Here is a 22,183-nt window from a genome sequence, read left to right on the forward strand (position 1 = left end):
TGTCTCAGAATTTTTTTTTAAAAAGCTATGAAAGGCCGGGTGCAGTGGCTCATACCTGTAATCCCAGCACTTTGGGAGGCCGAGGCAGGTGGATCATGAGGTCAGGAGTTCAAGACCAGCCTGGCCAACATGGTGAAACCCTGTCTCTACTAAAAATACAAAAAGTAGCCAGGCATGGTGGTGTGCACCTGTAGTCCCAGCTACTCAGGAGGCTGAGGCGGGAGAATCACTTGAACCCAGAAGGAGAAAGTTGCAGTGAGCCAAGATCAAGCCGCTGCACTCCGACCTGGGTGACAGAGTGAGACTCTGTCTCAAAAAAAAAAAAAAAAACAAGCTTTGGAAGACAGCAGCTAGGCCGAGTGCCGTGGCTCACACTTGTAACTCCAGCACTTTGGGAGGCAGAGGCGGGTGGACCACCTGAGGTCAGGAGTTTGAGACCAGCCCGACCAACATGGTGAAACCCAATCTCTACTGAAAATACAAAATTAGCCAGGTATGGTGGTGCATGCCTGTAATCCCAGCTACTTGGGCGGCTGAGGCAGGAGAATTGCTTGAACCCAAGAGGCAGAGGTTGCAGTGAGCCAAGATCACGCCACTGCACTCACAGCCTGGGCAACAAGAGCGAAACTCCAGCTCAAAAAAAATAAAAATAAAAATAAAAAAGAAAGCAGCTAAAAGGGAAATAGAAATGTATTCAGAAGATAGTGCTAGCAAAATGCCTGGCACAAAGTAGATACCCATTACATATTTATTGAATGAATGAGCGTACTCATTCGCAAACAATAGCATGTGATGTTGCACGAAAAGAGCATGGATTTGAAATCAGATGTTAATTTGTATCCCAGTCCATTTATTCATTCCATAAATATTTATTATATATGCTTGGAGTACATAAGACCCTAAGGATCCCCAAATGACAGGTGCAGCCCTTGACTTCACCAATTCACAGTTGATTGACAGAGTCAGAAAGAAACAGACAGTTGTCCTGCAGTGTGATAAGTGCTGTGACAAATTTGTGTACAGAGGTGTAGCTCTATTAGGCTCACTGAGGTGATCTGCAGTACCCAGGCCTGAAGGACCAAGAGGATCAGGAGGATGAGGGGAGGAGGGTTTGAAAATAAGGATGTGTGAGGCAATTCCAACCAGAGGGAACAACAAGGGCAGATGTTCAGAGGTGGGTGAGCACAGCTTGTTCGGGAAACTCTAAATGCTTAAGCACATCTAGAGCCAAAGTGTGATGTGCTAGGTCAGGGGAGGGAAGTGGAGACAGAATAGGTGAAGCCAGAGTGATTAAATAGGGGCCAGATCACAAAGGACTTTGTGTGACATGCTAAAGAGATTGGATTTTATCCTGAAGGTGATGGAAAGCAAATGAAGAATTTTAAGCAGGGAAGAGACACGATCAAATTTGCATTTTAGAAATAGCAACAGCATGGAGGATGGGTTGGAAGGAGATGAGGCTGGGAGCAGGGAGAATAATTGAATAGTCTGCTGCAGCAGTAAGTGGAAAATGATGAGGGCCTAAACGCAGCTAAGAGGTAGTGGGCATGTAGAGGTCAGAAGATAGGAATGACAGGTCATGGCATTTGGTCATTTATAGGGAATGAGGGAGAGAAAGGAGACTAGGTGACTCACCAATTTCTGGTTTGGCATCTGGGAGAAGACAGCAGTGAAAGGGGAAGGAAAGGAAGAAGGTAAGAGAATGAATATATGTTGATTTCCTTGCATGTTTCAAGCACCTTGTAAAGAATTTTACATTTTACTACTTTATTACTTTGTTTAGTCTTCACAGCAAACCTGGATAACGAGTGTTATTAACCCTTTTTTTCCAGGAAAGAAAACTGAAATTCAGAGAGCTTAACCCATCAGGTCACAATCCTCACAGGTGTTTTTCAGACCCTGGCCTGGAAGAGGCATGTTGGAAGAGGGTGAGGGTATCAGTTAACCCTGAAAGCCTGTTCGCTATGGATGCCAGGGGCATCCTGCAGCAGATTCTACTCTCTGTCTGCTTTATAGAGAGACCTTGAAGCCAGGGGAGGGTTTCTGTACACAGAAGAGCAAACTCAAAGCAGTCTGTTCCAAAGGAAACCCCATCTCAAAGAACTTCAGGGTGGACTTCTGCAAGAAGAACAAAGCTTAGTGTAATCCCTGGCCCCAGGTGAAGGGCAGCCCTGGACCAGAACATCTTTCTAGCCTAACTTCTCCCTAAGCATTCACTGCTGAGGTAGGAAGAGGAAGTATGTCTCCCTTCCCTGGTCCAGTGTTGGCTCAGCCTGATGATATCTGATTCTCAGAGCCCCATGGGGCTGGGTCTCAGTCATGGCAAACAATTAGAGAAGCGGCAAAGAATAAGTAATTCAGCTAGCAAGAGCCAGTCGGAATTTGAACGTAAGTCTATATGACCCCAAAGCCCATGTTCTTTCCACTTTCTCACATTGGACTAGTCATCAAGTCAGGTAATGTAGGAAAAGTTAGTTTGTGGGGGGGTTGACAATTCAATTTTAGACATATTGAATTTGAGGTGCCTTTGTGAATCCAAGTGGAGTCATCTAATAAACTGTTGGGTATATTGGCCCTTGTATAAGTTATCTAAACAATCTGAGCCTCAGTTTTCTCATCTGTAAAATGACGATATTACCTATCTTACAGTGTTAACACAGGCAAGGAATTTTACATAGTACTCTGCTCATACTGGGTACACAAGAAGAATAAATTAAGGGAGCAATTAATACCTATAATATTATACATAGTCTTTACCACAACATTTGTTTGATTATATATTTTCTTTTAAGACCTAGGAATTCAATTTATTTATTCAGTCTTCATAATTAATCTGGAAGTGTCTCTGTAATAGGGACCTCTGTAAAGGGTCTCTCCTTCTGGTGCTAATCATGAGTGGACACTTGATAACTTATTACTGGAGTAAATTGTCAACTGTGAAAATGGATTGGCACCCAAGTATGGAGGGCCCTTGTCCTCCTCCTGTAGTCTCTCTCCCAGTTGGCAGTACCACCGTCCACTCAGTCACCCATGCCAGAAACCTGGAGTTATCTTTAATTCCTTGTCTTCTTTCTTAATCCAGGCATTATAATAGTCACCAAATTCCAATAATTTCACTTTCCACGTATTTCTCAAAACCCTCTCCTCTCCTACATCCTTCCACTATCCTAGCTCCAGCTTAATCTTCTCTTGCCTACATTATGGCTATAGCTTTCTAACTGGTCTCTTTGCCTTCAGTCCTGCCCCCTCAAATCCAACAGCCAGCAGACTAAACTATCTAGAATATAGATATGACAATGTCATTTCACAGCTTTCTCTTTCAAAGTTTCCTGATGGACTCAGTGTTTAGCCTGACACATGAGGTCTCCTGTGATCTGCCTACATCTCAGCCTTATATCGCACCTCTCCAACCTTATTTCTTCCCACTCCCAGCCTGAAATGTTATGCTCCAGCAAGAGAGGCCCATCTGTGGTTCTACCATATCTACCTTTTTGTATCTGGCTTATTGACCATCTCAGGCTGCACCCTCTGCCTGAACTGCCTTTTATATTCCCCCCCCCCGGCTAATTCATCATTACCCTTTAAAAGTCAACTCAGTTGCCACACCTCCAGAAAGCCTTTCCTGCCTCTTCCTCAATACCCCTATTGAGCGCCCTACTTTTTCAGTGCCGTAATGCTCTATGCATGGCACCATCACTGATCTGACTCTATTTCTTTATATATGTGTAAAGGTCTGTTTCCCCCATTAGCGGGAATGAGAGTAGGAGAGCATCTTACTCATCTTTTAACTCTAGTGTCTTAAGACATAGGTGGATTCTTGGTCAATATTTGTTGATTGAATAAACTAGTATGAATTGTCAGAGTCACAAAGACACCAACAGATACATACACATAAATATTCTTACCATCTCCCAAGGAACAGATCCAAGCATCTGTGCTCTCTGGAACTCAGTTTATTTCAAAGTGCAAAGTTATGCATAGTTAGATGCTATACCACTTGAGATTAGGGGTTCTACCAATTCATTCTGGTAAACTAAACAAGGATCTTTTTAACTCAGTCTCTCTCTCTCTCTCTCTCTCTCTCTCTCTCTCTCTCTCTCTCCCTCTCTCTCTTTCTCTCTCTCTCTCTCTGTGTGTGTGTGTGTGTGTGTGTGTGTGTGTGTGTTTATGACTCTAGCCTGCACTTGGGGTTTTAACTCATCTTTAGAGAAACATTAATTATAATTTAATGCAAGTGAAGAAGCAGAAGACATAATAGCAAAACAAAGAAAAATAGGCCAGGTGCAGTGGCTCACGCCTATAATCCCAGCACTTTGGGAGGCCGAGGCAGGTGGATTACGAGGTCAGGAGTCTGAGACCAGCCTGGCCAACATGGTGAAACCCTGTCTCTACTAAAAATACAAAAATTAGCCGGGCATGGTCACTCTGTCACCCAGGCTGGAGTGCAGCAGTTCGATCTTGGCTCACTGCAACCTCTGCCTCCCGGGTTCAAGCAATTCTCCTGCCTCAGCCTCCCAAGTAGCTGGGACTACTGGCGTGCACCACCATCCCCAGTTAATTTTTGTATTTTTAGTAAAAACAGGGTTTCACCATGTTGGCCAGACCTCTTGACTACGTGATCTGCCCGCCTTGGCCTCCCAAAGTGCTGGGATTACAGGCATGAGCCACCCTGCCCGGCCCAAAAAAATTACTTTAAAAAAATAGCACTCTTTCTTCTTCTTCTTCTTATTATTATTATTAGAGATAGGGTCTTGCTATGTTGCCCAGGATGGATTCAAACTCCTGGGCTCAAACCATCCTCTACCTATCTCCAGAGTAGGGGGGATGTACAGGGCATGTCACTGTGCCCTGTGGTCATTCTGATTTGATTCTCAGCCCTCCCTAGTTAGGAAGTGAGAGGGTTCTTTGCATAAGTTCTTAATTAGATCCTAGTCTCTCTCTCTGTTTTTTTAGACAGAGTCTCACTTGTTCTGTGCCCAGGCTGGAGTGCAGTGGCATGATCTCAGTTCACTGCAACCTCCGCCTCCTGAGTTCAAGTGATCCTCCCACCTCAGCCTCCCAAGTAGCTGGGATTACAAGTATTTGCTACCATGCCCAGCTAATTTTTGTATTTTTAGTAAAGACAGGGTTTCACCATGTTATCCAGGCTAGTCTCGAACTACGGACCTCAAGTGACCCACCTGCCTCGGCCTCCCAAAGTTCTGGGATTATAGGCTTGAGCCACCGTGCTGGGCCTCTAGTCTCTTTTTTTTTTTTTTTTTTTTTTGAGACGGAGTCTCACGCTGTTGCCCAGGCTGGAGTGCAGTGGCGCGATCTCGGCTCACTGCAAGCTCCGCCTCCTGGGTTCACGCCATTCTCCTGCCTCAGCCTCCTGAGTAGCTAGGACTACAGGCGCCCGCCACCGCGCCCGGCTAATTTTTTGTATTTTTAGTAGAGTCGGGGTTTCACTGTGGTCTCGATCTCCTGACCTTGTGATCCGCCCGCCTCGGCCTCCCAAAGTGCTGGGATTACAGGCTTGAGCCACCGCGCCCGGCCCCTCTAGTCTCTTAAAAACTTTTTTTTGGGGAGCCTTATTACACCTCTTCTTTTTTTTTTTTTTTTTTTTTTTTGAGACGGAGTCTCGCTCTGTCACCCAGGCTGGAGTGCAGTGGCCGGATCTCAGCTCACTGCAAGCTCCACCTCCCGGGTTTACACCATTCTCCTGCCTCAGCCTCCCCAGTAGCTGGGACTACAGGCGCCCACCACCACGCCCGGCTAGTGTTTTGTATTTTTTAGTAGAGACGGGGTTTCACCGTGTTAGCCAGAATGGTGTCGATCTCCTGACCTCATGATCTGCCCATCTTGGCCTCCCAAAGTGCTGGGATTACAGGCTTGAGCCACCGCGCCCGGCCCACACCTCTTCTTTTAGTACTGACATACTGTGTGTGAAAAAGCTTGCTCTGTCTGTCTGTCTGTCTGTCTCTCTCTCTCTCTCTCTCTTCCCAGCTTGTTCAGGATCTCTGTACACAGGAGGTTGCAGATGTAGCCTTAAACTCATCAACAGGGAGAATCTTGATGAGTCTAATAAGAAGCAGCTTCCAATGAGTCACAAGGTTCCCGCCCACCAGAGTCCCTCCCCATGTGCCACCAACCAGCACTTTTGTCATGCTGGGAAAACCTCCCACCCAGACCTTTGCCCAGAGTCCAGGGTCTGTGCCCTAACCCCACAGTCACTGAGAGCCACTGAAGTCCACATAAAACAGACATCTCTTGTTTTCCAGGTACTAAGGGTCATAATCCCTAACTCCAATTACTGGTAACTCCTGAGATCAGAGGAAAACCAGCAACAGCGTGGGAGTTTGGGGAAAGGCATTCCATACCGGATTCTGTGGCCTGCAGATGATATACTGCCTAAGATAAGCAGGTAGGAAATCTGTTGGGAGCCAAAGACTAAATGCAATAAAATACAGATAATGCTGGGGGCTAGGCATGGTGGCTCACGTGTGTAATCCCAGCACTTTGGGAGGCCAAGGTAGAAGGATCGCTTGAGCCCAGGAGTTCAAGACCAACCTGGGTTACATAACAGATCCCATCTCTACAAAAAAGAAAGAAAAGAGGCCAGGCGCGGAAGCTCACGCCTGTAATCCCAGCACTTTGGGAAGCCAAGGTGGGAGGATCACTTGAAGTCAGGAATTTGAAACCAGCCTGGCCAATATGGTGAAACCCCATCTCTACTAAAAATAAAAAATTAGCTGGGTGTGGTGGCAGGTGCCTGTAATCCCAGCTACTCAGGAGGCTGAGGCATGAGAATCGCTTGAACCTGGGAGGCGGAGGTTGTATTGAGCCAAGATTGCGCCACTGCACTCCAGCCTGGGCGACAGAGCAAGATTCAGTCTCAGGAAAACAAAACAAAACAAAACAAAACAAAAAACAAAAGAAAGGAATAAGGGAGGGAGAGAGGGAGGAAGGAAAAGAAAAAATATCCTGGTGTGATGGTGTGTACCTATAGTCCCAGCTACTCAGGAGGTTGAGGCAGGATGATCCCTTGAGCCCAGGAGTGTGCGGTTACATTGAACTATGATGCACTCCAGCCTAGGTAACACTAGACAACAGAGTAAGACTCTATCTCAAAAAACAGACAAACAAATAAACAAAACAAACAAACCAAAAATCAACATGGGCAACATGGCAAAACCCCATCTCTACAAAAATTAATAATAATAAATAAACAGAAATTAGCTGGAGATGGTGGTCCAGACCTGTAGTCCCTGCTACTCAGGAGGCTGAGGTGGGAGGATAGCTTGAGCCCAGGAGGCAGAGGTTACAGTGGGCAGAGGTCCAGCCTAGGTGACAGAGCGAGAACTTGTCTCAAAAAAAAAAAAAAGAAAAAGAAAAGAAACACACAAAAGATAATGCTGGGGATCAAGTCAAGGACAGGTTTGGTTTGGTTTGGAAAGAGACTCTGTAGAAGGGACAGAAAAGGGTCAAGCGTGGCCCAGAACTGACTGCTGACCCCTCCCACATTCAGGAGTCTGTAACAGCCACCCCAACACCTGATGTCATGGCCAGTAGGGAAGATGAGCTGAGGAACTGTGTGGTATGTGGGGACCAGGCCACAGGCTACCACTTCAACGCGCTGACTTGTGAGGGCTGCAAGGGTTTCTTCAGGTGAGAGTCTCCTCCCCAGTGGAAACAGCCGTCCAAACCAAACTCCCGATCAGTCAGCCTTTACACCCTCGCTGGTGCCTAAGCCTGTCCAGCTACATTACTCCTTTATCTGAGAGTCTAATTACCCTGTGGATGGCAACCTACATCTTGTCAAACACATCACTGTATAAACTGGCGGCATAACAGAGGGAAGGCTAAATGTTTGTCTGATGGACACAGCCCATTAGTCAAGAGCACTTATTACGTACCCACTGCCTGTGAAGCACCTAGCTAGTACTACATCAACTAGGCTTTCCGGAGTGATCCTGTGTTGCCATGGAAATGCTTGAGATGTGTTGGACCCTATCCACCCCTGGGGACCTTTGGGCACAGCTCAGATTAGTCCATTTCACCAGATTCCCAGGTCTTTTAGACCATGTCATCTCAGCCCCTCACCCATCCATGTGTCTGTTCACTGCATCCCAGATTCTAACAACATCTCTGTATCTCACAGGAGAACAGTCAGCAAAAGCATTGGTCCCACCTGCCCCTTTGCTGGAAGCTGTGAAGTCAGCAAGATTCAGAGGCGCCACTGCCCAGCCTGCAGGTTGCAGAAGTGCTTAGATGCTGGCATGAGGAAAGACAGTGAGTTGGCCCCCTACATCCCAAGAATGCATTGACTGTGTCTGTTTGCTTTGTCCTTGTTCCCAACAGTGCATTCTCTACATAGCAGGCACCGTACTCTTTTTGAAACTAGTCGGATTATGTCAGTATTCACTCAAGACCTCCAATGGCTCCCCATCTCAAAGTACATGATCTCATGATCTAGCTCTCCCACAACACCTTTCAGACTTTATTATCAGACTCTTCCCCCTTACTCAATCAATTCTAGCTACACTGTCATCCTTAGAAACACCAAGCACACTCTTCTCCAAGGCTTTTCCACTTGCCATTCCCTCTACCTGAAATGCTTTTGTCCTAGATATCCACATGGCTAGCTTTTTTCTTTTCTTTTCTTCTTCTTTTTTTTTTTTTAGATGGAGTCTCACACTCTATAGCCTAGGCTGGAGTGCAGTGGTGCCATCTTGGCTCACTGCAACCTCCACCTCCTGCATTCAAGCGATTCTCCTGCCTCAGCCTCCTGCATAGCTGGGATTACAGGCATGTGCCACCACGCCCAGCTAATTTTTTGTATTTTTAGTAGAAATGAGCTTTCACCATGTTGGCCACGCTGGTCTCGAACTCCTAGCCTTAGGTGATCTGCCCACCTCTGCCTCCCAAAGTGCTCGGATTACAGGTGTGTTTTTTATTTTCTATCTCTTGAGCATAGTGCCTGTCACCTAGTAGGTGCTCAATAATTGAATTAGTTAATGTTTTCTCTGTACGAAGTAACTGTGCTATGCTCCCAAAGGATGATATAACTGGGGCTCACAGAAGTTAATTTGCCCAAGTTAATTCAACTAAAAACTTGTGCAGGCCAAGCGTGGTGGCTCATGCCTCTAATCCCAGCACTTTTGGAAGGCTGAGCCAAGAGGATTGTTTGAGGCCAGGAATTCGAGACCAGCCTGGTCAACAGAGATGCCCTCTCTAGAAAAAGAAGAAGAAGGAAGAAGTTGTACAGTCAGTATTCAAACTCAAATTTACCTGACTCCCAAAAACTTGCTTTTTCCATATCGCACAATTCTCACTGTGGAAGAATGAAAGGAAACTGTAGAAGTCAAAGGATCTTGGTCTGAATTCCAGATCTTGGTTCGATCTTGGATCTTTTGTAGAAGTCAAAAGATTTTGGTTTGAATTCAATCTACATTACTTATTTTGTGACCTTGGTCCTGCCACTGGAATCTAAGCCTGTCTACATTTCTAAAAAATATGACTGGGCTGGGTGCGGTGGCTCACGCCTGTAATCCCAGCACTTTGGGAGGCTGAGGCAGGCAGATTACCTGAGGTCAGGAGTTCGAGACCAGCCTTACCAATATGATGAAACCCCATCTCTACTAAAAGTACAAAAATTAGCTGGGCGTGATAGCATGCATCTGTAATCCCAGTTACTTGGGAGGCTGAGACAGGAGAATCGCTTGAACTCAGGTGGCGGAGGTTGCAGTGGGCCAAGGTCACGCCATTGCACTCCAGCCTGGGCAACAAGAGTGAAACCCTTTCTCAAAAAAAAAAAAAATATATAGATAGATAGATAGATAGATAGATAGATAGATAGATAGATATGAATGATTAGTTAGGCTGGGCATGGTGTCTCATGCCTATAATCCCAGCACTTTGGGAGGCCGAGGTGAGTGGATCGCTTGAGGTCAGGAGTTCGAGACCAGCCTGGCCAACACAGTGAAACCCCGTCTCTACTAAAAATACAAAAAAAAAAAAAAAAAGAAAGAAAACAAGAATTAGCCAGGTGTGGTGGTGGGTGCCTGTAATCCCAGCTACTCCAGAGGCTGAGGCAGGGAGAATTGCTTGAACCCAGGGGGTGGAGGTTGCAATGAGCCAAGACTGCTCCATTGCACTCCAGCCTGGGCGACTGAGTGAGAGACTCCATCTCAAAACAAAATAAAACAGACAAATACATATATATATAATTTTATATATATATATGATTAATACCAGCCCTGCCTATCCTGGGGTTGTTTCATTCAGTGGGATTTAACCTCAGAAGTTTTGAAATTTTGCTAAAACACCAGGTAAGTGTTTATTTGAAAGGATTATTTGATTATTTTTGTTTTTTTTGTTGTTGTTGTTGTTTTTTGAGACAGAGTCTCGCTTAGTCGCCCAGGCTGGAGTGCAGTGGCGCGATCTCGGCTCACTGCAAGCTCCGCCTCCCGGGTTCACGCCATTCTCCTGCTTCAGCCTCCCGAGTAGCTGGGACTACAGGCGCCCACAACCGCGCCCGGCTAATTTTTTGTATTTTTAGTAGAGACGGGGTTTCACCGTGGTCTCGATCTCCTGACCTTGTGATCCGCCCGCCTCGGCCTCCCAAAGTGCTGGGATTACAGGCGTGAGCCACCGCGCCCGGCCTGATTATTTTTGAAGGATCATTTAAAATATCACATAAGGTGATGCTCTAGATATCAAGACCCTTCCCTCTACACTGTTTCCCCAAAAGCCCTCGCACCTTTCCTCACATCTTTCCTACTTTCCTCGCCACCCTTCCCTTCTCTCCCATGGTGCAGTTTTCTGCTGTAGTTCTTCACAGGTTGGTGGAAGTGTATAGGAACCCCCTGCCTCCTGGAGCCTCTAGGACTTTAGCCAAGCCCAAGAAAACCTCAGGAATTCCCCCATTCCCCCCATCCTTCGTTGTGCAGGGTGGCTGAGGGGCCCCAGATCAGGGACCAGCAGAGAGAAGTGCTCTGCTGGTCTCAACAGCTTTGTCATGATCTCTTGCCCTGCACAGTGATACTGTCGGCAGAAGCCCTGGCATTGCGGCGAGCAAAGCAGGCCCAGCGGCGGGCACAGCAAACACCTATGCAACTGAGTAATGAGCAAGAAGAGTTGATCCAGACACTCCTGGGGGCCCACACCCGCCACATGGGCACCATGTTTGAACAGTTTGTGCAGTTTAGGGTGAGCACCGACAGGATTTGGGTTGGAATACAACGAAAAGGGCACCCAAAAAGGCTGGTCTGAGAGAAAGGGGTATATGCCATGCACCAATACTGAGGATGGATCTCCAGAACCCCGGCCTTAAGCAGGCTTCTCAGCTAGGAACTCTTCCAAGATAAGGCTGGCGAGGCCTGAAGGAGGGCCCTAGGGCCAGGGCCTCTAGCTAATGTTCTGATCGTTGCAGCCTCCAGCTCATCTGTTCATCCATCACCAGCCCTTGCCCACCCTGGCGCCTGTGCTGCCTCTGGTCACACACTTCGCAGACGTCAACACTTTCATGGTACAGCAAGTCATCAAGTTTACCAAGGACCTGCCTGTCTTCCGGTGAGTGACCTCCCCTCATCTTTCAGGAGGCAAACACTTCAGCAAGTTGTATATCCACCCCGAAAAGTCACTGACAACAAATTAACACATGCCTCAGCCTTTCCAAGCATTAGGTCTTGAATTCCCAGCTTTGTTTTTAACTGTGCCAATCAGAATTGGGAGTTCTTCTCCATCTCTGAAGTACAGGCTTGCATCTAAAGTGCCCTTGAGGTGCCGCGCAGTGGTTCACACCAGTAATCCCAGCACTTTGGGAGGTGGAGGCCGGCAGATCGCTTGAGTCCAGAAGTTTGAGACCAGCCTCAGCAGCATGACAAAACCCCATCTCTACAAAAAATACAAAAATTAGCTGGGCATGATGGTGGGTGCCTGTAGTCCCAGCTACTTGGGAGGCTGAAGTGGAAGGATCACTTGAGTCCAGGAGGTTGAGGCTGCAGTGAGCCGAGATAGCACCGCTGTACTCCAGCCTGGGTGACAGAGTGAGAATCTGTCTCAAAAAATGAAAGCTAAAAATAATAATAATAGGCCAGGCACAGTGGCTCATGCCTGTAATCCCAGCACTTCGAGAGGCCAAGGCGGGTGGATCACTTGAGCTCAGGAATTTGAGATCAGCCTGGCCAACATGGTAAAATCCGTCCCTACTAAAAATACAAAACTCAGCTGGGTGTGGTGGTGTGCATCTATAATCCCAGCCTCTCAGGAGGCTGAGGCAGAAAAATCACTTGAACCTAGGAGGAGGTTTGCTGTAGCTGAGATCAGGCCACTACACTCCAGCCTGGGTGACAGAGCAACACTCTGTCTCAAAAATTAATTAATTAATAAGAATAATAATAAAGTGCCCTTGTCGGCTGGGCACAGTGGTTCACACCTATAATCCCAGCACTTTGGAAGGCCAAGGCAGGAGGATTGCTTGAGCCCAGGAGTTCGAGACCAGCCTGGGCAACATAGTAAGACCCCATCTTTACAAAAAATAAAAATAAACAAAAAATTAAAAAGTGGGCCAGGCGCGATGGCTTGCACCTGTAATCCCAGCACTTTGAGAGGCCAAGGCAGGTGGATCACCTGAGGTCAGTAGTTGGACACCAGCCTGGCCGACATGGTGAAAACCCATCTCTACTAAAAATACAAAAAATTAGCCAGACATGGAGGCACATGCCTGTAATCCCAGATACTTGGGAGACTGAGGCAGGAGAATTGCTTGAACCAGGGAGGCGGAGGTTGCAGTGAGCAGAGATCGTGCCATTGCACTCCAGCCAGGGTGACAGAGCAAGACTCTATCTAAAAAAAAAAAAAATTGAAAAGTGCCCTTGTTTCCTGCTTTCCACAGTTCTCTGCCCATTGAAGACCAGATCTCCCTTCTCAAGGGAGCAGCTGTGGAAATCTGTCATATCGTACTCAATACCACTTTCTGTCTCCAAACACAAAACTTCCTCTGCGGGCCTCTTCGCTACACAATTGAAGACGCAGCCCGTGGTGAGATGGTGCTACAGCAGTAGGGGGCATGTGTCCTCATGGTACAGTATGTGGTCAGGTGACCTAGAGGCTCCTAATCCTAGTATCTCCCGCAGTGGGGTTCCAGGTAGAGTTTTTGGAGTTGCTCTTTCACTTCCATGGAACACTACGAAAACTGCAGCTCCAGGAGCCTGAGTATGTGCTCTTGGCTGCCATGGCCCTCTTCTCTCCTGGTGAGCCTCTCCCAAAGCCCAGAGCCTTTTGCTGCACCACCTCTGCCCAAACATTCAGCTCCTTGAGTCCATCCACCCCAGGCCTTCTAGCCTAGCTGTCAAACCTGCAGACTAGGTTAGGCCTTCTAGCCTAGCTGTCAAACCTCCCAGCCTCGGTCCCTGGGGCACCATGCAGGCCCACCCCTGCCACCCACCTTGTCCTTCCCAGCTCCCTATCTTACAGACCGACCTGGAGTTACCCAGAGACATGAGATTGATCAGCTGCAAGAGGAGATGGCACTGACTCTGCAAAGCTACATCAAGGGCCAGCAGCAAAGGCCCCGGGATCGGTACGGTGGGACACTGAGGGCTTGGAGGCCACACCAGGGCAGGAAGGGGTTGGCGAACCATTGAGCGTGGGAGGAATGTTTTTTACTGTCCTTTCCTTAGTGAATTCAGGTATCTTGGGGTCTAGTCCTTCCCCCTGGCCATCCCTGTCTCACATCGTTTCAACCTCCAAATTACTGAATTTGGATACTGCTGTTTCATCTCACTTTTTCCAGATTTTTTTTTTCTTTTTATTCAGTACAGATGCAAAGTAGTAGCTCAGAGGCTCTGGGTAATAGCATTCCTGAGATTGATGACATCCATCACCTCACTAGTCCAACTTCTCCAGACTAACGCAGGCATTTCTCTTCCCTTGGCCTTTCCTCTCCTCGCCATTGGGCCAATTCCTTTGATTTTTCATTTCCCTTGAAGTTATGGCAATTCACAGTTTCATGGCCAAAGCCAGTTCCAGGTTCAATAGTCTGTGATTTATCCAGGCTCTGAGGTATGCACCACTTCTGTTTTGCTCATTCCTCCAAGAGCTAGTTTGGCCAGAAAGGGGATGCTTTATACCATAGAACACATCCACCTTCTAGAACCTGCTCTAGAAGGCCAGGCCCTCAGATTCCACACAGTTGGAGTTCTGGCCAAGTCTGGAACTTTCTTCACATGTGGCCCTCAGAGCTCTGGGTTCAGAAAAAACTGAGCACGGTGAGAGAAGACAGTGTCAGACTGAGGCCCCCTGGAGGACCTTTGGAACCTCTGATCATCTGTCATACCAGAGCATGATTTTCTCTAATGTTCAGACCTGGCTTCACTGAGGAATAGTTCAGGGGATCAGGGCTTCAAGACAAGACTCCCAACTGCCTTATTTCCCTCCTGTTTTCCTGGCAACCCCACTACTTCCTCCAAAGGTTTCTGTATGCGAAGTTGCTGGGCCTGCTGGCTGAGCTCCGGAGCATTAATGAGGCCTACGGGTACCAAATCCAGCACATCCAGGGCCTGTCTGCCATGATGCCACTGCTCCAGGAGATCTGCAGCTGAGACCAGGCTCACTTCCTTCCCCAGATCACCTGGGACACCCTGGATACACTGGAGCGGGGAAATGCTGGGACCAAAGATTGGGCCGGGTTCAAAGGGAGCCCAGTGGTTGCAATGAAAGACTAAAGCAATAACTGCCTCTTCATGCGGTCATGGGGATAGTAGGGTTGGCCATAGGAACAAAGTTGTTCTCTGGAAGCACAGAAGATGGGAAGGAGGAAGCCTCAGGGCTAAGAGGTAAAGAAGCTCCTTCTGGGAATGGGTGGGCCCTACTTTCTGAGACCAAATATCTAGCCCTTCAGCCCTACTTTCCCAGCCTTGGGAGACTCTGGGATGGAAAACAGGATGGTCAGCTAATCCCATGCAGGATTAACCAAAGGGAAAGGAAGAAGGAAGCCTGGAGGCAAGGAGTGCCAGGGGGAATTCAGCCATACCCCTTAATCCTTTCCCCTTAGTCCAGAGCCACAGGAGCATCGGGAAGGTGATACTGGGGCTGGTAGCAGAGGGGCGATCCTCAAACCTCTGCCTCATCAACTGCCCCTGTGGCAGCTCCAGTTCTGAGGAGGGCATGGTCCTATCCGCCACTCTGCTCCTGGGTCCTAGAGGTCACCCAGCAAGGTGGGCTCTGGAGAGGGGCCTAGTCTCTGGCCCTAGGGCACCTGACTCAGAGGTTCCAGCTGCTGTGGGGGCTGGCTCTGGACAACCTCAGCCCACAGTGATGCTGAAGCCACAATGGAATCTGTTGCGCCAGTGATTGAGGAAGGCTCCAAGGGCTAGGGTGACAGGCAGAGGGGGCATCTTCTTCTCCAGCACAGCACCTACACACCAGTTACTATCCACCAAGCCTGTTGGGGGAGAGAATACCCACTAGGTTATTTAACAGGGATTGGAGGAAATAGTCACCAGAAATAAGGTAAAGTTTCCCTCCCTCTGCATTCCCCATTCCTCAGCATAGCCAAATGTCTCCCAATAACCCTCACCTCTAAACACCATGTTGGCCTGGGGCAGAGTCAGGTGGTAACCAAAGGAGAATGTTGTGTCTTGTAGCCTTGTGTTTGCCTCAAACTCCACTCCAACCTGAACCTGAGAACCATGGGCAAGGATGAGAGAGAGATCAGTATCAGTGAAGACCAGAAGGGTCCTGATGGGGGATCAGCAGAATGAAGGCATACATGGAAATATATACACAGCGTGGTAGGAAGAAAAATAGGTCAGCAGGGCGATAGAGGTCCAGATGAGCAAAAGTTCACGACTGACTTGCTGACGAGGAGGGGAGTGAGATCAGAGGTCTCACCTGTTCATTTGCCCTGTGGTAGTAACTTGCATGGGCCCCGCCTGATCCCACATTCAATGTAGCTACCCAGTGTACAGCTGTAAAATCCAAAGTACAGAGGGGAAGGAGTGTTAACTGTAGTATGACACAGGCCAGGAACCCCAGAAAAGTTCAGAATTTCCCCCCCTACCCACCACTACTTCACTTCGCCCCATACCGGAGTACTTCCCAGCCAGTGTCAAGATGGCCCCCTCTTCGCCTGGCCGCCGGTGATAAACTAGCTCTCCTCCCAGCACCAGCCGATGAGTGAGGCTCTGCAGGAAGTGAGCAACCATGATCACTGTGGGGGAACGGGGAGACATGGAGTCAGTCATAGAGACAACATCCAGACCTGCTCCCTCACCCCCAATAACCGCCACCCCAGCATGCCCAAGAAGTTCCTTTTCTACACTCCAAACTGTACAGAAGATGAAGAGGCATAGTAACGTTAGCAAATGGGCAGCCAAGATAAAAAGAACCCTGTCCCAGTTCCTCACCCGACTCCCCAATCAGGTCAGGATTTCCTAGGGTCAGAGTGGCTGTGTAGTCATCTCCCCGATACTCGCCATCAAACTGCCATGTCAAGAACTTGGCCTGCTGCGTCTGAATGGCAAGAGCAAGAAGTAAAATCTCCCTCCCTCTTTATGATCATTATTGACTCTGCTCCTCCTTCCAAGCCCTCAGAGCAGGAAACCCATGAAGGAGAGAGGAAGTGCCTCAGGGGACCGAGGCAGGAATTGTGGTCACCTGGAAGACAGCCTTAGCTCGGAGCCGCTCTGCCAAGAGGATCAAGACCTGGGCGTTCAGGCTGCCACTGCTGTCCATATCCCCTACCACAGTGGGGAACACCTGTGGAAGGGTATACACAGTAGTAAGGCTGAGCCGGATGGCATCACTCAGTCTAAACCCAAATATAGAACTTCATTAAGAGTGCACAGCGCCCCCTGGTGGAGTCACAAAGACACACTCTGGGCTCTTCACAGAAAATGTTTCTCTACCCTCTCCCATTCAGAAGAGACACAAAAGTCAGGTTACGGCCCATTCCTCCCCATAACACACACAATTCCTCTTCCTCCAGACCTGGGTCCCAGATTGGCTTTTAGGGAGATGACCCAGGTGTGTGGAGCCCTCACCTCAGTGGGACTGAGCTGCCAATCCCCTGCATAGGCCGCATGGAGGTGATATCCCGGCAAGCCCAGGGCACTCATGTGTATAGTGTGAGCCACCTGAGGAAAGAGGAGTCAGTGGAGAAAAGCGCATTCCTGCTCCACCTCAATCCCTTATCCCACCCTTAATCTTTTCCCCATTCAGAGGGCCTCTCACGAATCCCAAATATTCCAACATATACAGAGAGGGTCACTGGATTAAAAGCAACAAGTCCCACAGGCAGGGAGGTAAAGAGAACCCCACATCCTCCCTCGTTTGTCCCACATAGACTGGCTAGGGCTGGAGTACAAAGGAAAGGAGAAGATGATCCAGGGACAGGAAAGGGGGAATAGTAAGGAGGGGCCAGAGAAGTGGGAGCACCTGGAAATGGCTGCTCAGAACCTTGTTGACAACGAGCTTCACGCCCTCCATCTGTGCTGGGAATACATCTGAAGGGGGTAGGGGAAGGGAAGGAATAAGCACAGACAAAGAACCACTACCCCAAAAGGTAGTCTCCCCTTTCAATTCCACAGGGAACACTTTGGAGGAATTAACCTCCTTTCAAGTCCTGCAATGAAATGCTCCACTTCATTTGGGCACCTGATCCTCCCTGATGCTGCATGCCCCAGCTGTGATCTCCCCTTTCCTGCTCCCATCGCCGGACATCCAGCATTCAAGACCCTCCACTCCTCTGCCCCTTCATCTTGAGACACCCCAATGCCAAGTTCTCACCTTTGCATAGCCGGTGCAGCTCATCGAAGCTCCCAGGGTTGGGCAGGGGTTCCTCTCGGCGGGGGCTCCGGCGGGGCAAAGTCCCCATTGGTGCCAGGCCCAATGTGTTCCCCATTTTAGTCCAGAGGACGGGGAAGGGCCGGGGTTAGCCTGTGAAAGGACGCTATTGCCCCTTTACCCTCCAACGGGCCCCACCCCCCATTATCCGGCTCCCTAGTCTCAGAAACTTCCACATGGTCCGACGCTAGACCTGGAACAGGAAGAGTAGGGAAGGAGAGCACTCATGGAGAGACAACCCTAGGCACACTCCCACCCCATCTTTGATCTCTCACCCCCACCTGTCACCCTTGTCCTCTCTCCCTTTCTCTGATCCTAGCCCCCACCACAGACCTCACCTAGCTCCCTAGTCTCTCTACTCTTGATTCCCAGGCCCCAAGACCAGGCCTGCAATGGTGCAGTATCCCTTACCATCTCAGACCATCATGCTGCCCCTTTCCCCCCGACACACCCCGGTCATCTTGATGGGGGCAGCCATCTTGAGTGATGGCAGAACTGCAGCTTCACGCTGCATTCTTAGCGTGGCCATGAGCGCCATCTTTGAATCTGGCAAAGAAAGCTGTCAAAGACCCAACCCACCCCTGACTGGGCCCCGCCCAATCAATGAAATAATAAAAAAAAAAGCCTCGCTATCTACCACGAGCCAATGGAAAGGGAGGAAGAAAATGAGTGGCAGGTGTGACGGCCCAAGAGCTTCAACCCTGGAGCTGCAGAGGCGGGCAGGCCTTGATTGGTGGCCCCTTAGACTTAAGTGGAAGGCTTTAGATCACTAGGCCTCTCCAAGGTCGGGAAAAAATTTGTGAGCGTGCAAGACACTAGAGGGAGCATCTTGTAGCTTGGGCCACTGAAGCTCCTTCCCCCCGTGTAGTTTCACCCTTGAGAAAAGTGAAACTACAGCTTGTAGATTGGCTTTGTGTGAAGGGTGGCAGAAAGAACCATTATGAAGACTTCTTTGGAAACCTGGTTCATTTCTATCGCTCCCCTCTTCCCAAAGAGCCCATGGGAAATCCTCCTCACAGCCCTCCACAGCACACCTCCAAATAAGTACTACTCATTAAACGCAGCACTGCCTAGAACAGGGACCCACCCTTCTCTTCTGGAGGTCTACATCTCTCGAAGTCCCCACTCTTGCCCACTTGGTGGAATGGAAACGGGTGTGAGAGTTTGGCGCAGAGCAGTAAGTTCTAGCAGAACTATTCGCTGAAAGAGCTGCTCTCTGTATTTAACCTTTCCTTCCCTGAGTCCCCAGGCAGAGTTGGCAAATAAAATCTAGGAATATGGAGCCTGGCCCCCAAATGCACTCCATCCCAGGACCGGGGCAAGCCAAAGGGCTGACCTCAAGCACTAAGCGCTCCACAGGGGAATAATTAAAGATGGAGTAAGATTTCTTGGTCTTGGAGGGTGAAGGGTGGGAGGAGGGAGAAGATCAGGAAAAATAACTAATGGATATTAGGCTTAATACCTGGGTGATGAAATAATCTGTACAACAAATCCGCATGACACAAATTTATGTATGTAACAAACCTGCACATATAGGCTGGGTGCGGTGGCTCACGCCTGTAATCCTAGCACTTTGGGAGGCCGAGGTGGGCAGATCACCTGAGGTCGGGAGTTCAAGACCAGCCTGACCAACATGGAGAAACCCCGTCTCTACTGAAAGTACAAAATTACCCAGGCGTGGTGTTGTATGCCTGTAATCCCAGCTACTTGGGAGGCTGAGGCAGGAGAATCGCTTGAACCCAGGAGACAGAGGTCGCAGTGAGCCAAGATCATGTCATTGCACTCCAGCCTGAGCAACAAGAGCAAAACTCCGTCTCAGGAAAACAAACAAACAAAAAGACCTGCACATATACTTCTGAATTTAAAACAAAAGTTAAAAAACAAAGATTTCTTGGTCTTTGGTCACTACCTCCCTCATTAGCTCTGCGCCTCCACTCTCACCTCTCAGGAATGTTCCATATACTCAGGGAGTATGCTTGGGGGGGCAAAAGGGTGAAAGATACAAATGCTTCTGATATCTATTTAACTGATTTCACCCAAATGCTTTGAACCTGAGAATGTACCTATCCCCCTCCCCTACCCCCAACAGGAGTGAGACAAGGGCCAGGGCTATTGCCCCTGCTGACTCAGTATTGGCTGATCACTGCCTAGAACTGATAAGATGATCAAATGACCAGGCACCTTCAACCTTTACCCTGGCAGAAGCCTCTTGTTCACCCCTTTTCCTGCCAGAGCCCTCCATTGGGAGGGGATGGGCGGAAGCTGTTTTCTGAATTTGTTTTACTGGGGGTAGGGTATGTTCACTGATCAGCATCCAGGTCATTCTGGGCTCTCCTGTTTTCTCCCCATCTCATTACACATTAACTCAAAAATGGACAAAATCATTTACACTTGCCTCTTACCCGACCCTCATTTTCGTAACCCCCATAGCCCTCAACCCTGTCCCTGATTTCAATTCCTTTCTCCTTTCTTCTGCTCCCCAATATCTCTCTGCCAAATTGCAGTAAAGTGGGATAAGGTTGAGAGATGAGATCTACCCACAATGGAATAAAGATACCATGAGCTTTCCACGGTATGATGGGTTGATGGTATCCCATGGGTTGATATATCAGAGCTTTCCAGAGAAGTAACTTGGAATCCTGCTTCCTGCTGCATTCAAGTCCAAGGACCTCAGATCTCAAAAGAATGAACCTCAAATATACCTGAAGTGTACCCTCTTAGCCTCCACTAAGGGCTGTACCCCCTGCCTCTCACCCCGTCACCATGAGTCTTCCATGTGCTTGTCCTCTCCTCCCCCATCTGTCCAACTTGTTTATCCTAACATAATCCCTGTCCCACTGGACCCATCATAGTTCCTGTCACCTGACAGGGGGTGGGTAAACAGACAGGTATATAGCCCCTACCTCTCCAGCCAGGGCAGGCACAGACGCCAAGGACAGAGACGCTGACTAGGTAAGATAAAGAGGCAAGAGGTGTGAGCAGCATCCAAAGAGGCTTGGGCTTCAGTTGTGGAGAGGGAGAGAGCCAGGTTGAAATGGGCAGCAGGTAGGGAGATCTCTGGGGAGGAGCTGAAGCCCATTTGGCTTCAGTGTCCCCCCCAACCCCCACCACCCTCTTCCTAGGCCGCTTTCCCCACTGTCACCAACATGAAGCTGCTCGCAGCAACTGTGCTGCTCCTCACCATCTGCAGCCTTGAAGGTGGGTGTGATATGGAGAGGGGGCCAAAAGGGAGAATGTGCTGGTGGTTATAGCTACCTATCTGCCTATGCTCTTATATCCAGGTCTGGCAACTAGAGGGCTCAAAAGGAAGATCATTCCCTATCTAAAGCCCAGAAAGCCTATCCAAAGATCTGACTGGACACCTTTTTGGGGAGGGGGCGGAGAGCTGGGGTGGGTACTGGCAGAGGTATGGCAAGAGGCCAAGATTCCTTGCTGTGGACCCAGCTGAAAAGAGTGTGTGTGTGTGTGCAGGAGCTTTGGTTCGGAGACAGGCAGAGGAGCCAAGTGTGGAGAGCCTGGTTTCTCAGTACTTCCAGACGGTGACTGACTACGGCAAGGACCTGATGGAGAAGGTCAAGAGCCCAGAGCTTCAGGCCCAGGCCAAGTAAGTCTAAGGGCAAGGAGTTCAGGGGCTGTGGAACTGTGGAAAGGAAGAAGGGAAGATGAGAGGCCCCACAGAAGACTGAACCCAGGGGTGGGGATTAGGGCAGATTAGGCTTAAATTGGAGAGAAAAAGTCCTTCGTTGCCCAAAGATCCCACACGTTTCTTAGATAGAGAGGAGCAGCAAGAACTGGGCCTTGAATTTCAGTCTCTAGGGTCTGTTCCTCTACCCAGCAAAGGTCTTGGCTCTACTCCCACCTAGGGGCTTTGCCATGCGATGGACCAGGCACTAGAGTTTGGGGACCTGAGTCAGTCTGCTCTGACCTCCCACCATGACCGAGGCCCCTGCCAGTGCCTAGGGTCCCTCAAATTAAACTCTAATCCCCTCACCTATCCAGGGCTTACTTTGAAAAGTCAAAGGAGCAGCTGACACCTCTGGTCAAGAAGGCTGGAACGGATTTGGTTAACTTCTTGAGCTATTTTGTGGAACTTAGAACACAACCTGCCACCCAGTGAGGTGTCCAGACCATTGTCTTCCAACCCCAGCTGGCCTCTAGAACACCCACTGGCCAGGCCTGGAGCTCCTCTCCCTACCCACTCTTTGCTACAATAAATGCTGAATGAATCCAGCTCTGAGCCTGGTATGTTTGGGGGACTGGGAAAAGTAGGGGAGTAGGAGAGGAGAAGAGGAAGGAAAAGGAAAACTCTGCTTCTAGAAGGAGAGAATTTTGGGTGTGGAGGGGTGAAGAAAAG

General features: G+C 48.9%; 3 protein-coding genes across 18 annotated transcripts; 2 read left to right on the top strand and 1 right to left on the bottom strand.

Moving 5' to 3' along the window:
- The first annotated feature begins 1,234 nt into the window (after nucleotides 1–1,234).
- NR1I3 (nuclear receptor subfamily 1 group I member 3) lies at nucleotides 1,235–14,713 on the top strand. Of its 13 annotated transcripts, none has more exons than XM_065543276.2 (10): nucleotides 1,235–1,694; nucleotides 6,261–6,403; nucleotides 7,508–7,647; nucleotides 8,141–8,271; nucleotides 11,021–11,190; nucleotides 11,414–11,553; nucleotides 12,878–13,023; nucleotides 13,107–13,235; nucleotides 13,444–13,564; nucleotides 14,456–14,713. In XM_065543276.2, the coding sequence occupies exons 3-10, from the start codon at nucleotides 7,541–7,543 to the stop codon at nucleotides 14,583–14,585; spliced, it is 1,074 nt and encodes a 357-aa protein (XP_065399348.1). In that variant the 5' UTR covers nucleotides 1,235–1,694; nucleotides 6,261–6,403; nucleotides 7,508–7,540; the 3' UTR covers nucleotides 14,586–14,713. The 13 variants fall into 13 exon arrangements, 12 of the variants coding, with proteins under 12 accessions (XP_065399348.1, XP_065399388.1, XP_015310056.1 ...); XM_065543316.2 differs by having other exon boundaries at nucleotides 13,459–13,564; XM_015454570.4 differs by having other exon boundaries at nucleotides 13,119–13,235; nucleotides 13,459–13,564.
- On the bottom strand, nucleotides 13,769–18,317 carry TOMM40L (translocase of outer mitochondrial membrane 40 like). 4 transcript variants are annotated; one of them, XM_015451720.4, is made up of 10 exons: nucleotides 18,241–18,317; nucleotides 17,773–17,922; nucleotides 17,422–17,489; nucleotides 17,028–17,120; nucleotides 16,642–16,743; nucleotides 16,392–16,497; nucleotides 16,073–16,195; nucleotides 15,877–15,953; nucleotides 15,563–15,665; nucleotides 13,769–15,427 (listed from the first exon to the last, which is right to left on the bottom strand). In XM_015451720.4, the coding sequence occupies exons 2-10, from the start codon at nucleotides 17,885–17,887 to the stop codon at nucleotides 15,288–15,290; spliced, it is 927 nt and encodes a 308-aa protein (XP_015307206.1). In that variant the 5' UTR covers nucleotides 17,888–17,922; nucleotides 18,241–18,317; the 3' UTR covers nucleotides 13,769–15,287. The 4 variants fall into 4 exon arrangements, with proteins under 4 accessions (XP_015307206.1, XP_015307203.1, XP_073895225.1 ...); XM_015451717.4 differs by having other exon boundaries at nucleotides 17,773–18,022; XM_074039124.1 differs by lacking the exon at nucleotides 17,422–17,489.
- A 2,430-nt stretch (nucleotides 18,318–20,747) lies between these two features.
- Nucleotides 20,748–22,059, top strand: APOA2 (apolipoprotein A2). Its single transcript, XM_005541194.4, has 4 exons — nucleotides 20,748–20,781; nucleotides 20,952–21,027; nucleotides 21,301–21,433; nucleotides 21,829–22,059. Exons 2-4 carry the CDS (start codon nucleotides 20,976–20,978, stop codon nucleotides 21,944–21,946), a joined length of 303 nt encoding a protein of 100 aa, XP_005541251.1. The 5' UTR covers nucleotides 20,748–20,781; nucleotides 20,952–20,975; the 3' UTR covers nucleotides 21,947–22,059.
- Nucleotides 22,060–22,183: the final 124 nt, after the last annotated feature.

The sequence above is a fragment of the Macaca fascicularis genome, chromosome 1, assembly GCF_037993035.2.
Source record: "Macaca fascicularis isolate 582-1 chromosome 1, T2T-MFA8v1.1".
NCBI classification, from domain to species: Eukaryota; Metazoa; Chordata; class Mammalia; order Primates; family Cercopithecidae; genus Macaca; species Macaca fascicularis.